The following is a 15,442-nucleotide window of genomic DNA, read 5'->3' on the forward strand; positions in this document are numbered from 1 at the left end:
TGACAGCAGCAGGCTTTCCTGGGTCCTGGTCCAACACTCCTTCACCAGAGCTCACAGCTCCTAGCCTGGCACCCCTCCACTTGGTGGCCAGGGGACATTCTGAAATCTTCTAAGTGCCAGCTAGTCAATCACTAGCCAGTCGCCTATTTCTCAGAGACCTTCCTGCATGGAGGCCCGTGTCTTTGCTGCCCTGGAGACACACAGAGAGAATCCAGTGGCCAAGGGGATCTGTGTGATTCTCCCCTTTGGAGACTAAGAACAGTTGGCAGAGATCGAATGTCACCCACAGAAGGCCAGATCTTCACCCCATGACTCCACACGTCCAAGATTTCATCCCAAGTTATGGGGAGCAGAATAGTTGACTCAAACAGTGAGAAAATATGGATTCTGGATCCAGATATGCCATTATGACTTACTTATCCAAGTACCATCTTTCAGGACACATGAAGCTAAAATCAAGAACCCAACGTAGGTCAAGCCTCACAAATACCACGGAGGACTAATGACAACTTCGCTGTGGCCTTCTGAGGACTCGAGGTCACACAGCAACATTCCCAAACCGAGGATGATTTCTGTAAAAACAAATACTACATTCCTCAACAGGGGTTTTATATTCGAATAGATAGGAAAATACATACAAGAAATTGATCTCCACCAACTCTACCCACTTTGTGACCAAATGCCCAAATCCCACCCAGAACATGTGATCCTTCTGTTAAAGTCTTGACTATATTTAGCTTATTCTCTGAAATGAGTAGAACTTGCTGCCCACTTTGGTGCCTCTAAAAAACTGGGAAGCTCGTTAGCTTTGGTTAAAAGGTCTATGGAAAAAAGTCACACAGAGTGACTTTTAAAACCATTTGCTGAAACTACATTTTGATCATTATAATAATGGCCAATATTTTCTGAGCACTGTGTGCCAGCTCTCCTTATGCATGTTTTCATGCGGCTTCCCAGTGTCCCAATGTGAGCTAGTTTCTGTAGTACAGATGAGGTGATGGAGATATGAGCTCCCTAAATGTGCTGGCCTCCATCACACCGCTCTTGGAACTCAGATTCAAACCCAGCAGCCCCAGCACAGAGCCTGTACGGTTGGGTGCTGCATACGCTGGGTCTCATCATGATCCCTCCACATGGACAGCCTTCCTCAGGCACCCTTATGGCTCCCTCGCTCACTCATTTTGGTGTCATTTCAGAGAGGTTTTCCCTGACAGTGCCCAACTGGAAACAGTACCTCCTTTCCCTGCTATCTCCTCACCTGGTTTACTGCTTTATTTCCAGTTTTCTTTTGTTTTTTTTAGGAAATGTTTTTCTCTTTTGCGGTATATGAGAAAAATGCTGTTTATAAAGCCTTTCCTTTTGAAAATACTACCTTTGGGGCACCTGCCTGGCTCAGTCAGTTAAGCATCTGCCTTTGGCTCAGGTCATGATCTCAGGGTCCTGGGATGGAGCCCCAAATCAGGGTCCCTGCTCAGCAGGGAGCCTGCTTCTCCCTCTCTCTCTGCAGCTCCCCTCTCATGCTCTCTCTCGCTCTCCCTCTCAAATAAATAAAATCTTAAAAAAAAAAAAAAGAAAAAAGAAAATACTACCTTATTACTACATAGACTCAAAGACAGATTATGGCTGCTTTTTGTCACTGATAGCTGAGAGGTGTGAAAAAACACAGCTGATTGAACCCCTCAGAACCCTCAGTTGACAGGTCAGCATGCCCAGCCATGAGCAAGCACCCATCATGGGCTTTCTAGGCCAACTCAGTGGCTACTAACAGCCCTCTACTTCAAGGGAGCAAAAGTCCTCCCTACATGGCACAGCCATGTGCCAACAGCCACCTTCTTAATCCCCACAACATTCCTGGAGGTACAGAGAAGACAGTTTCTCTTCAGCACCGTGTTACTCTGTCTGACAGGGGCCAAAAATGTAATGAGAGAGCAGAGCTCATAACCGTCACTTGGAGGACACTCAATTGGGATTGAGAGCGCCACTGGAGAGAAACCACTGGAATTTCAGTCAAGTGGTCTACTAAATTCAGGGTCACATGCTATCAGATTCAGCTTTTACTAATCTTCTCTTAGCCCCAACCCAAATGAACCCTGAAATAAAGTCCTAAATATTTACTTTGGTCTTCCGCTAATCTTGCCACAACCTGTATAGCTCACATTAACCATACTTAATGAAAGCAATTATTGAGAAAGTTCTATTAGCATAAAGTTTAGACAGGTTAATGACTATTTTCCTGTGAGAGCTGAGCTCTACAGCATAGGAATTCCCCTCCCTACTTTGGAATGAGAAGGTATAGCCAGGGGTCAGGCACAGTTTCCAGACTTCTTCAGTTTGCTGTGACCAGGGCTATATCACTTCCTCAATATGATTATGAAAATTCCTTGGGGCATCTGGGTGGCTCAGTCTGTTAAGCGTTCGCCTTCAGCTCAGGTCATGATCTCAGCGTCTTGGAATCAAGTCCTGCGTTGGGCTCCCTGCTCAATGGGGAGTCTGCTTCTCCCTCTTTCTCTACCTCTCCCCCTGGCTTATGGACACATATCCCTATCCTTGTCCCTAGATGGCTATAGAGTTTGAAGGTCATTCCCAAGGCCAAAAGGCCAGGCAAAACCAATGGGTCCTCTTGAACTAGTGTAAAGCAGCTCTAGGTTGAGGGTCAAGACAGGTTGTGGGCACTGCCAATACTCCCTTCCTTCTCCTCCACTGCACGGCATGGCCCTTTGTTCACAACAGATGCCCTGGTTTCCCACGTGGATGCCCTTCCACTGGCTGACACAAGGCCCGGCACCATACAGGCAGTGTTGGTTGTAAAACATCCAACAGTGTCTGCCACAGTACTTTGTGCCTCCACCCTTTTAACCCCAAAGAGTGGGATCTGTCAGTAAGTGGGGTGAAGACACTGTGCCAAGCTCACAGACACACTGTTTCACTGCATCCCCACGGGCACAGAGGACAGCACTGGCATTGCTATCGCCCTTGTACAGAGCATGGAGCGGAGGCTCAGTGATGGTGAATAAGATGCCAAGCATGAGTAGAAAAGGCTCCAGGAGTTCTGTCCAAGATTGTCTAACAACAGACCAGGTCTAGCGTGTGACTGCCAAGCAGCTTCCAGAAATCTCTTTCCCCAGATCCCTATACTATTTTCTCTATAATAGCACCAGGACTAGATAGTTTACACACTCAATAAGCGCTGGCCATCTGCTCCCACCCTCTGGCTCACAGGACAAACTTGGAGTCAGGTTAATAAGTATAAGTCCCAGTGGCCAAAAGTGACTGAGCTCTGATTTTGTGCCTGGCCTTGAGTGTCTCCTGTGTTTGAATTCCTAACCCTCATCACAATCCCGTAGCACCAGTACTTTATGCCCATTGCATGGATGAGGAACGTGACTGGGTTCAACCAAAGAGACATGGGCAGGAGGTAGCAGAGCTAGGATTTGAATCCAGGCTGTCAGGGTCTAAAGTCTGTGTCTGAACCACAAACCTGTTCAGTCTTGTCCCCCCACAATGGGAGAAGTATTAGAAGTATTAGAAGTATTAGCACAAGTATTATCACTTGATGCTCCCTGTGGCTCTTCTGTAATGACTTCTACAGGCCCATCCCTAGCTGCACGGAGGTTGAGAGTAAGTTCCCACAGTTGATGTTGACTCAAAAGCCTCCCCAACATGGAACATCAAGTCAGCTTCACATCAGCTAACAGTGTAGCTGGACAACTCTGACAAGGCAAACCAACATACGGTTTCAACCCTCCATCGACCCCAGAAACACAAGCCTTCTGTGGGCTCTGCCAAGGCTATGGGTCCTCAGCTTGACATGAGTGGACTTGGGTGCTGTGATCCGGCCCGTGAGATCTGCTTTAGGTCCAAAGGTAAAGGAGAGAGAGAGAGAGACAGAGAAAGGAGATCATTCTGGACAGTAATGAGGAGGACATCTGCTACCATGAACTGTGGGGTAGCTCAGCCCCTCTCAGCCACACCACTAACTGGATGCCTCTTTCCTTTTTTTTTAAATGCAACAAACCATTTCAGACCACCTTCACCACAGAGGCTTTCTCTCTTCCTTTTCCAGGCTACACAAAGAAGGAAAAAAACATCAACAAAAACTAGCAACTGGTTTTCCTTTAGGTTGCCTAATTTTAGAAGCTATGGATCTGCAAAGCCAACAGCAGAGCTTAAAAGAAAGTCCATCGAAATCCCACAAGCTTCCATAGCTAAGAAACTGTTTTAACCAGCCAGCGATAGATACGGTCTCCTGCCCCCAGGGAAACAACTTTAATTCTACAATTTTTCCGACTTTTTAAATTCAGGCTCTAGAACGCCTCTTTGAAATAGGTGTCAATAAAAACAGGTACAGGACAGAGTGGCAGAGACAAGGGAGTGTCTGCAGGAGAGCGTCTGCTGTGCCGTGGCTATGGAAGGTCTCCGGAATCAATACCGTCTGGGGAATGATAGCACAACTGTATCCACGTACCTCATTTGGCCAAATTAGAGCAAGTGGGATCTGTCACCTTCTGATTAAAACAAACAAATCTATTTCAGCATGTCCTATCTCTGATCCACTGAACAGCCCTGTGTAGAGGCATTTGCATCCGTGAGAGTAAACCCCTACAAGTTCCCAAGGTGAGGACCGCACTGCACGCTCTGAGAGCTCCTGTTCTCCACTACCCTCAAGCGGCTGGGGAGAAACAGCATTCCTCATAGGGATACAGACTCAACTTTTTTTTTTAAATAAGATTTCATTTACTTATTTGAGAGTAAGGGAGAATGAGAGAGAGCACGAACAGCATGTTGGGGAGGGTGGGGCAGAGAGAGGGAGAGAGAGAGATCCCAGGACCCTGTGATCATGACCTGACCTTTTTCCTTCTTGCTGAAGGCAGATGCTTAATTGACTGAACCACCCAGGTGCCCCCTACTCTGACTTTCTGAAATGAAAAAGCTAAATACTTTTTTTTTTAAAGATTTTATTTATTTATTTGAGAGAGAGAGAATGAGAGAGAGAGAGAGAAGTGGGAGGGTCAGAGGGAGAAGCAGACTCCCTGCCAAGCAGGGAGCCCGATGCGGGACTCGATCCCAGGACTCCAGGATCATGACCCGAGCCGAAGGCAGTCGCTTCACCAACTGAACCACCCAGGCGTCCCAAGCTATGTACTTCTTAAAGGGTAACAAGTCCAAAGGCATTAGTATCAGTGGGTTCCTGCTTTTCTGCAAAGACTCTTTATTCAGAGCAATCTCTATTATATTATAGCTCATCAGAATTGTTTGAAGCCTATTTGCATAATTAGCCACCAAAAATTACAAAATAAATGATCTTATTACGGAACCTTAGTTTTCAGAAAGTGTAGCAAAGCAAAAGCATTTTCCTCTTTGAACAGGTTAGCAGTCAACTTTGATATTCAGGAAAATATCAAAGCAGGCCAGGGGCAAAAACAATGATCCAGAACTGACTGTGTGGTCATCGTTGTCATGACAGCAGTTCTAGGACAGTGGCTGACCCTGGTGCTTGTCCCAGAAGGGGAGGAGCGCATTTAGTTGGACACCTATTGCAAACCTGCTATTTGCCAGGCTCCCAGGTAGGCACTGGGTTCAAACAAAAAATGTAGGCTATCTTGCCCATACCTTCAAAGAGCTTAGAGCTTGGCTGCAGAGAAAGATGAAACCTGGGAAGGTCCGAGGATGTCCACAGCAGTGGTGAAAACACGAAGCAAGGGCACGAGAAACCTTTGGGGCTGGAGGGTCTCTATAAGGCTTATTGTGGGAGACAGTGCTTTTAGAGGAGTTTTGAAAAAGATGATAATTAAGAGCCAGAAAAACGGAAGGGCATTCGAGGCTGAGGACAGAAACATGTAAATGTGTAACAGCATAAATAAATAGCATGGTGTAGGCGAGGCTAGCTCCCAGCAGGCTGTGCACATTCAGCCAGAACAGCAGCATTTAAAATGGTAGAAGAAAGGTTAGCATTCTTGGAGCTGTGGCCTTTGAACCCCCAAGGAAAGAAAAGTTTGAGTCAGGCTTAGGACCATTCTGGAAATCCAAAACATAATGTGACATGCGTCTGTGGTCGCCATACCTATTTTATCTGCTGCCTGGAATCCCTACCCCCCAACCCAAGACACACTGGGGTGACCTGCACGACCCAGGCATACGCAATGAGGATGTCATTGAGCACTGTGACTACATGATCAGAACCCCTCCCAATGATGCTCCCAGAAACCTAGACCCCACTGTTACCATTTCAACCCCCACCCCAAGAAGATGGTCTTAGAATGAAGGCAACTCAGAAGCCAATACAGATGAGCTTCTTGAAGACGGTCCCCATGTCTGCACCCAGCAGGGCTGAGCTCAGCATCATCTTCTGAACTAGACAACTGCATGGGCCCCCAACTCCCTGTTTAAGGTGTTTTGGGTGGGTTTTTTTTTGCCCCTTTTAAGAGATTATTGACAAATACATGGGTTTCCTACTAAGCCTTTAAGTATTGACCAAAAAAGGTCAATTTGGGAATTGTAAGTTTAAAGCACTCAAATGAAGTAACATATGAGAAACTATTTTCTAATCCATACAGCACTACACAAATATTATTATAGTCACTACCAGTGGTGATATTTGAGTACCTAGTCAATGCAATTTCCATTCTGACATCAACAAAATTAATGCTTTTGAACTGTAATTAGCTAACGCTCATATAGCGCTGACTTTGTACCAGCCACCCATCTAAGAAGTTTACTTAATCCTCATCAACAACCCCCATGAAAGCAGGCATTACGAGTATTTCCCCAACTGTACAGACGAGGAAATAGAGCCCTAGAAAGGTTCAGAAAGATGTCCACGGTCACCAGGTGCGAAGTGGTGGAGCCAGGATTCGAACCAGAGCAGCCTGGCTCCAGAACACCGCCTGAACACATCCATGGCCTGAGCACCGGAACCAACGTTCCAAATTCCTTTAAACTGATATTCTTCAACATGTGGTTTGCAGCAAAGCAACCTGCATTAACATATGGCTACTGTCTTCATAAGATACTGGCGTTGCTGGCTTGTTTCCTCAATAAAGGCATCAGCCGGTCATGATGACAGCTCCTTCCCCATCCTCTCGCATGGTCCACTATGTCCTTCTCAGGTCAGCTCCACCCGCCATGGGTCTCTAATCCACCCTTCCCCTGGGCATCACAGCCATGCCCCGGTTCAAGCCTTCTCCGCCCTGCTCCACTCAACTCTCTCACCTGGCTTCCAGTTGGACTCCCTTTAAGGCACCCCACTTCCACATGGCCATTAATTCTTCTCTGAAAATACAGGTCTCATCTCATTATCTGCCGGCTTTATTTAAAGCCTCCTCAGCTGTCACTGCCTACAGAACAAACACAAACTCCCGAGTTCTACACTGGAAACTCTCCACAGATTGCCTCAACCTACCTTTCTCAGGATCCTCTGCTTCCCTGCCGCTCCAAATAGGCTGTGTAGGCTGTTTCGTGCCGTGAAGTAGATCTTTGGGAACCTGTCTTGTTTTCCTTAACTTATTCAATTTACTCTCTCGTGTCTTGATAATTATAGACTCTGCTTAAAATTAATAAAATAGAACTTCCTCTAAAACATTCTTGTAATTTAAATCTACTCTCTCAGGCTGCTTTGCCATCATTATTCTGAATTAGCGGCTCTTTCATGAAAAGAAATAATTACCTTCTGTATAAGCAGGAGTGAAATGCGTGTTGCCAAAAATTTACTGGTCTGGGTCCAGGAAAGGAGTTTCTTAAGGTCAGGATCCCAAGAGCCTTCTGGGAGTTTATAAAAGTCTTTCTTGGAGGTCTTAAAGATCAGTTGCAAAATTAAAAGTGGTTGGGGCTTAGGACTTGCAAATAGCCTTGAGAGCAAGAGAGAAGGAGGCTTTACGTCTCAGCTGGCCCATGAGCTGAGCCCAACATCCTCAGCATCTTTCTGCACTGGTCACACGTGGAACACCAGACTCCACGCCACCTTGCAAATAAGAGCTCCTCAAACACAGCGTAACTGACATTTTGGGCTAGACTGTTCACTGTTGTGGGGACTACCTTATGCTCTATAAAATGTTTAGCAGCATCCCTGGCCCCTTTCTACCAGATGTCAATAGCACCTTCTCAGTTGTGACAACCAAAAATGTCTCCAGACACTGCCACGTGTGGCCAGGATGTGTAGGTGGGAGGGGGAGGGCAAAATCACCAGCAGCTGAGAATCAATGCTATAAAAGCCATGCTCAAAGGGCGGCATCACTTCTCTTGAACCGTATGTTCCTTTCTCTTCCTCCTCCTGCGCTCCTTCTCCTTCTTCATGATAAAAAATCAAAACACGCTGACCACACAAAGTGAAAACCACACCAACGATGAGACACATTTTTCTAGGAAGATACCAGAAGAATTGTTTCTGACAAGTAGCCAAGTCTTTCGTGCTGCCCTGACAAAGAATGAAACAGAGAGCGATGTGTCGATGGGAGAAACATGGTCGTTTCTCGCTCACATTAATAAGAAAGCACCGTGCAATCTCTGGTCTGCCCTGCTTCTCTGCAGCACCTGTGGGCGCCACAGGCTGGCCCGTTACCTGATCCCTAGAAGGCCACCTGTGGAGCTGGGCGGGGCGGGGGGGGCACTTCCGGTGCTACTCCAACACAACTGATAAGAGGGGGGACCCAAAGAGCAAAGAGCAAAAAGCACTGGTGCAACTTAATTTCAAGGTCCATTAGCAACACAAAAGGGGGAAAATTGCACTGCCAATGCAAGTCCTGAAACTCAGCGGGGACATTTTTCATTTGCAATTTTTAAATGGTAGAATAATAATTATGATTCTTTTTATTGGGAACAGCAACCCAGATCAAATACACTGCACTTCACCAGCAGACACTGGAAATACACCACATGTGGCTGCTCACATTTGGGAAACGCAGGCCTAGCTACCATTCCGTGTAGACTCAATACTAGAAACCAGCCACTGCAGTTGTGCCTGCGCCTTCGGGTCTGTGACTGTGCTTCCCAAATGACCTTGCAGTTGTAAGTGATCGTAACACAAAAGCAATGTTATCATTAAGTTGTGCCTTTTAGCAAACACTCCTTGCTGGTCAGTTCCTCAGCTGATGTGGAAAGAGCTGGTTCTTCAAAGTACAAAGAAAGAAATGCAGAGGGAAACATGCACCGCCCCCCTCACCTGATGGGGAGAGCGGCACAATGTGCCCATTCCCCAAAATATTACAATCTAGTGTTGTAACCATCACCTGCCGTGAGGGCGCCACAGCAGGGTAGAATCTGTGGGAAGTTCAGATACGAAAGGCAAAAAAAAAAAAAAAAAAAAAAAAAAAAATCCCACTTCATAGGTGGCGTTTGCTAGGGTTTGAGAAAGGGAAATGAAATGCCAAGCCCCACTTCCAAGCAAATCCCCAGGAGCAGAAATGGAAAAGAGGAGAAGTTGTTTCTCCAGAAGGAGAAACTCCTTTTAGCAGTGAAACCACATGCTCTTCCCTCCAGCATCATCCAATCCGCGTGGGCAGTTACAGAGTAGTTACAGAGTACTGTCAACAGGTAGGCTTTGAACAAACTATGGGCTAAACAAAGATTAAGGGGACACCCTCGGGCCTCAGATGGCAAGCACGTTCACGATCACGGTTTTTTGTTTTGTTTGGTTTTCTTTTTTTTTTAACCTTTCCCCTATGTTAGCACATGGCAAAGAACTCCAGATCTAACACTATTCGCTCCGCATCATAATTTAAAACCATAAAAGTAGAGAAAAGCAGACTCGGTCTTTCCAAAAACAAAAACATCATTCTGAAAGGGGATAATTTTGGCAAAGAAACATTCAAGTTCTTTCAGGGAAGAGAAACTGATTTACTAGGCGACTGGTTGAAGGGTGGGGATTTTTTTTTTTAAATCTAGGTTTTAGCTTCTTTGATTCGCCTACATCTTCAACAAGATAAACCAAGCTCAAAAATGCAGTTCAAGCTAATTCTTGATTCCAATGAAGTTCGTTTCCAGCTAGATTTCTCTAGGGGAATATCCTTTTTGCATCATCCAAAAGCCCAAGAGTGATAAATTTGGAAAGAAAAGCCATTTTGGATAAAAGGTACAGAGAACATAGCTGAGTAGAGGAAGGGCATGTATACGCACATACACACGGAGCTATCCCTGAAAAGAAAATAAATTTAGGGAACCCTTCTTCAACTGCCATGGTACCCAATTTAGAAGCAGTTTAGAGCCAACCAGAAGATATATCAGCAAGCAATAAGATGCAACAGTAAGCAATCAGAAACATCAGTGAGCAGTAAGACACCGGAGTAAGCAGTAAAGACACACCAGGGAGAACATTTCTGAGCAATTACCACATGTCTTAATGCAAAAAGAGAGAAAGAAAAATTTCACTCAATCGGGACTGGAACCCTGTAACAATGAACTCTTTCCCAGCTCTGAGCCATTCCTGCTAGGACAGTAGGGGTACGGGGACCGTAGGGCCATGGCTCAGAGAGAGGGCAACAAAAGCAAGAAATGGTTTCTTCCTGAGCAAGGGCTACAAACTGAAGTTCCTGTCCTTCTTTTTGGCACTCTCATCTGCAGACAGGGCAAAGAGTTTAGATATAAGTTGTTTAGCTGACAAACTATAAAGCTCCCCTCCCCCACCCTCCAGGGAAATAAAGGAGGATGGCTCTTTTTCCTCACGGCCTTGCTAAGGGAGGAATGCACATGCTACACAGGGACAAGCTTGTTTTTACACAGGTTGGCCACAAAAACAGACCCTTAAGACATGGAGAACTTCCTTACTAGACAAGTTATTAAATATCCCAGGAAACTGTCAGCTCTCCAGGAACTTCTAAGAAAATGGCAGCCTATTTTTCAAAACTTGCCCATTTGTGATGATTTACAAAGGAAAGCAAGTAAGACAGCCAATACTCACCATCTCTCCTCTTTATGGTGCTCGGTCTTAAGCTGAGGCTCAAGGGATTCCAATACCAAAGGTAGCCCCTGCTCCAAACACCCAAACTCCATAAACTCTAGCTTCTCCTAGATGTTGAGAAGACTGGGTAAAATCGTATGCCTCCAAGGGTCACAAACATTAACTAGTGTTTCCTGGATGGCTGCTGGATATTAGTTTTCTCCCCTCCCTTCCAATTACTTTCTGGGTCACAATCCATGCCTAGGAGTCTGTATCTCTTCCATAAGACCCCTATGCCTCAATTCTACCCACCTTCACAATGCACCTTCTTGTGAGAAGCCTCATAGCTACCCCCATTTACACGGCCACCGTCGATGGGATTTGGGGCATATAGATTATTTTCCTGATTGGCCAATAAAAATCTCAAAGACAGAGTGGTTCACATACAAAAAATACAAAGGAAGGAGAATGAAGTTAATTATCAGAGGCACAACTTTAAATCTGCTCCCTCCTCCCCCCATCTCCCCAACCCCACAAAACACACAAAATCCTTTGGTTCTTTAAATATCAGTAAAACATAATACCAGTGGCACGGAGCAAGGAGACCCATCAGAGCTAACAACTTAGAGAATGTGCTCAAGAGGTATGTGTTAATTGAGTCAACTAACTCACTCAGTATGTGGGGCTGGGAACCCATTAGAAGGAAGAAGTCACCAACTCCCTCCCATTTCATTCCTGGAGGTCCACCTACAATTCTGGACCCAGGTACTTGGAGCCTAGGTAGGATTAGCCTCCCAGAGAGCCTGGCACACAAAGAGGACAGTCAAAGGCTGATCCCTCATCAGGGCAGAGAATGACAACAGACCTGTTTACAGGGGCTGTATAGGACAGAGACAGTGGGAGGTGGCAAAGGTCAAGGCAGAGCACCCCACTCCACCTCTGGAAATAGGATAATGCAGAACTGCCATGAAGTCAGCAGACAGGACCTGTCCTACAGCATTGCCTACTGCAGACAGGGTGGAGGAGTGGAGACTGGAGAGGCATGGGTTCCATTTATTAATAAGCAGCTCAACACAGTGGGAGGTTTTCTTGTCTAATTACAGAAGCTGTTGGAAACTGCAGGGAAGATAGGATTTATGGCCCAGATGACACTGCCTCTGTGTTGTAATTAAAAGTTATTTTTAATACCTTTCTTTGGTTGGACACTTTGGATTATTAGAAATATATTTTGTAATTTAACACTTGCTAAAGGGCAAAGAACAGAAGAGAAAAGTAATACAACAAGCTTGCATAATGGGAAACAATTAAATGTTTTGACACTGGGAGGTAGGAAAGGAAAAGAATCTCTCCCACTTTAGTCTGTACATTTCTACAGCGCAAGTGAGAGGTAGGGAGAAACCCAAAAGGACGCTAAATTCGATTTTCAAAGTAGCAGAAAGCAACCCAGCTCCTTATTTTATCCATTAAGTAGAGTTTGGATACCACCACCAGGAGCGCAGACAACTCATTTACAACCCTTCACCCAAAGCAGCTCATCTTTATCCTCAGGCTCTCTGCTTTTTCATTCTAATGAAAGCAAATCCTAGCTCAACCAGAGACTCAGACCGACCCCAGGGCAGTGCAAAGGGGGCATCCAACATAAGCCATGGGCAGACCAGGCTGTGTGTGATCTGGGATTGGTTTTTAATCTATGCTTCTTCTCTCATCCAAGATTCCACTTTAAAGAGGAGGCTAGACAAAGTGCATCCCCGGGAGCAGCGACAGAGCAGCCCAAGCTCAGGCAGGGGCCGTTTATTTTATCAGTCCCATTTCCAGAATTTCTATCTCCCCATGTACACACGAAACGCATTTTCTGCAATGGTGGCTCTTCCTTAACAATGGGAAGGAGAGAATCTCTTACACAGAACAGACTTTTGAAACTGTCTGATAAAAACGGGGAGGAGAAAGGATCTCTAACTGGCACAAACTTCCCAGATAACCTCTCTATTCCATTTATCCATGCAAAGAATCTTCTCATTAAAAGTGAATTCTGGAGCTTATTATATGAAATGTGTCACAGAAACCACCAGATATTACACATCGCGATGAGCCTTTAAGTCTTTTAACATGTTAATCAAAAATAAATTTAAAATCAGCTTCAGAGGGGCCGTGCCACCAAGATGATGGGGTTTACCCCAATAAGAACCACTGTGCTCCTTGATTCTTTTCCCAGGTCAGAGCACGATTGGACTCCACGTCAGGGCGCACAACAGCCACTCTTACCTGCCACATTAATTTTCTCAAGTGCGACCAAGCTGGGGACAGCGGTGGTGGAGTTGGTCGCATTTGTTCCCGTGCCGTTGACTACAAGATTGTCCACCTTTGACTCTAACTTGCCAATGCGCTGCAAGATATTATCCAACAGCACGGCGAGAGTTTTCTTCAGATCTGTAAAAGAAAATGCAGAGAGTTTAAAAACTCTTTGGCTTCTGTACATGTTGTCTGGTGCATTTTCTCTCTCCTCTCCTCTTCCTCCTCCTTCTCTGTCTCTGACATGAAGAACCAAAAAAAGTGGCATAGTTGAGAAATACTGCTTGAAGACATGTCTTGAAAAACCCTATCTTAAAGATGACAGAGGCCATCTTCAAGTGGCCCAGAGAGTACAAAATACATTGGTCTCTTCAGTCACAAGAGTTTAACAGGAGGGGACATAAAATTATTTCCAGCCACTAAGGAGATAGAGAAACTCCATGTTTCTTAGCATACTATCAAAGCACTCTATTAACTTCCTTCTTACAGCATGATGGTCTGATCTATACAATGACAACCCCCAAGTGAAGCGAGGTCTTGCAGTAGCTTCTGGACCAAGTTCAATGTTAGTTTCAGTTCTGTATACTCTAGTACATCCCAATTTTTTTTTTTTTTTTGCCAAGTCTTTACTTCTATTGGGTACTTTGGTAATAGTTAATAAAGACTACAGTTCCAGATGCTGGGCATGTTGGGTAACTCAGAGGTAACTACAATGAGGTTTAGAAAGATACTTAAATTAAGATCAGACTCATTCCTTCATTTGGGAAATATTTACTCAACAACTACCGTGCCAGGCACTGTTCTAGATGCTGGGATATTCTCTCATGGTGCTTACATTTAAGAGCTGATTCCCGTTCTCACACATCTGACTGTGGGTCACCTCTCCACACTTCTCTCCAGACAGACACTTTATCCTCATGGATACAAAAGCATTTACAAAGTTTGCGCACAAGGTATTTCACACATACAAGGAGATTAATTAAGCCTCTCTCCTCTGGAAACTCATAATCAAAGAAAGATACATTGACCTGCACGTGTGAGAAGGACACTTGGCTAGCCATCCATGGGACTAGAATCCAGCTTCATGAGTGAATTGGGAGTGGTTCTGGGGCGAAGAGCACCATGTGGGGAGCAGGTTACGCAACGCCCTGAACTGAGACAAGTGCAAAGTTGCCACTTCCCCTCCTACTGGGAACAGTACCAACTTGCTTTGAGCAGGTGATCTCACCTGACCAGGAGAGAAGCACGCACTGGATCAGTTCACCAGCCCCAGAACACAGCCAGCTAACCTTAAACCCCGGCCATAAGGCACTCAGGCTGTCCTATTTTGCCAGGTGGAGACGAAAGTCATCAGAACAGAAACAAAGATGTGTAGTGGACATGGAAGTTTATATTCTTGGTGGTTTACAGATGGGAGCCATGGCAGGAGCAGACTAACTATTGCAAGCAGAAAGCAAACCCACAAAGTCTGGTGCTTTGTGTTTGGCATAAGCACAACCTCCCCACCACTCAGACTTCCTCATGAGGTCAACCTCCGCAGCAGTTCGTTCATTCGTTCTAACAAACACCCAGCCAGGGCTATTTCTCGCTCTTCAGCCCGTCTTTCACCTACAGGAAAGAAGACGGCTACGACATTAGAGCAACAGGGCTAAAAACACCATCACAGCAGAGAAGGGCAGAAGGGAGCTAATGCTTCCTGAATACCTTTTACAGTCCACCCGCAAACCTAAGAAGCCCCACGTTACCTTCGCCTCCTCTGTGAGGTAGGTGAGGTAAAATGACTTCATTTTACAGAGGAGAACACAAAGCTCACAGGCATGAAGCAACGTGCTCACGGCTACGGAGATAATAAACTGGAATGGGGACTTGAATCGGGTTGGCCTAGTTCCCTGATGCCTCAGTGGACCAGCCAGAAGTCAAGAGCCAGGGCAGAAAAAGAGCCCAAGCATGAAGTTCAGGGTCTTTCCTCCAAAGCACTGTGGCTAAGGGCCCAGACTCTGGAGACAAAGTTTCTCAGTTACGTCCTCATTCTTGAGTGCTAAGGATAAACTTAACCTCTTTAGGTTGTTATGCAGACTTCATGAGTTAATTTTTACTAAATGTTCTGAACACCACTTGGTACATGAGAAGCACTATATAACCACCTGCTACACATACAAATAAAAAATAAAACTTCCTCTGGGAAATGCTCTCATCCTTCCTCAAGAAATGTCTTCCTGAGCAAGGCAGGACTCTCATTAGTTTATCAGAAGGGTCATGAGCTCACTGTCCTCCAGGAGCTGCAGT

At 45.5% G+C, this 15,442-nt stretch overlaps 1 protein-coding gene across 2 annotated transcripts in view; it reads right to left on the minus strand.

The window, feature by feature from the left end:
* The window catches only part of MGAT5 (alpha-1,6-mannosylglycoprotein 6-beta-N-acetylglucosaminyltransferase), a 340,000-nt gene that overhangs the window by 183,734 nt on the left and 140,824 nt on the right, over positions 1–15,442 (minus strand). For both annotated transcript variants that reach the window (XM_032856183.1, XM_032856182.1), the window contains one exon: positions 13,130–13,294. In XM_032856183.1, coding sequence (XP_032712074.1) covers positions 13,130–13,294 — 165 coding nt within the window. The remainder of the gene's footprint in view (positions 1–13,129; positions 13,295–15,442) is intronic.

This window comes from Lontra canadensis, unplaced genomic scaffold (genome assembly GCF_010015895.1).
Source record: "Lontra canadensis isolate GAN:19392208 unplaced genomic scaffold, GSC_riverotter_1.0 scaffold11, whole genome shotgun sequence".
Classification (NCBI taxonomy): domain Eukaryota; kingdom Metazoa; phylum Chordata; class Mammalia; order Carnivora; family Mustelidae; genus Lontra; species Lontra canadensis.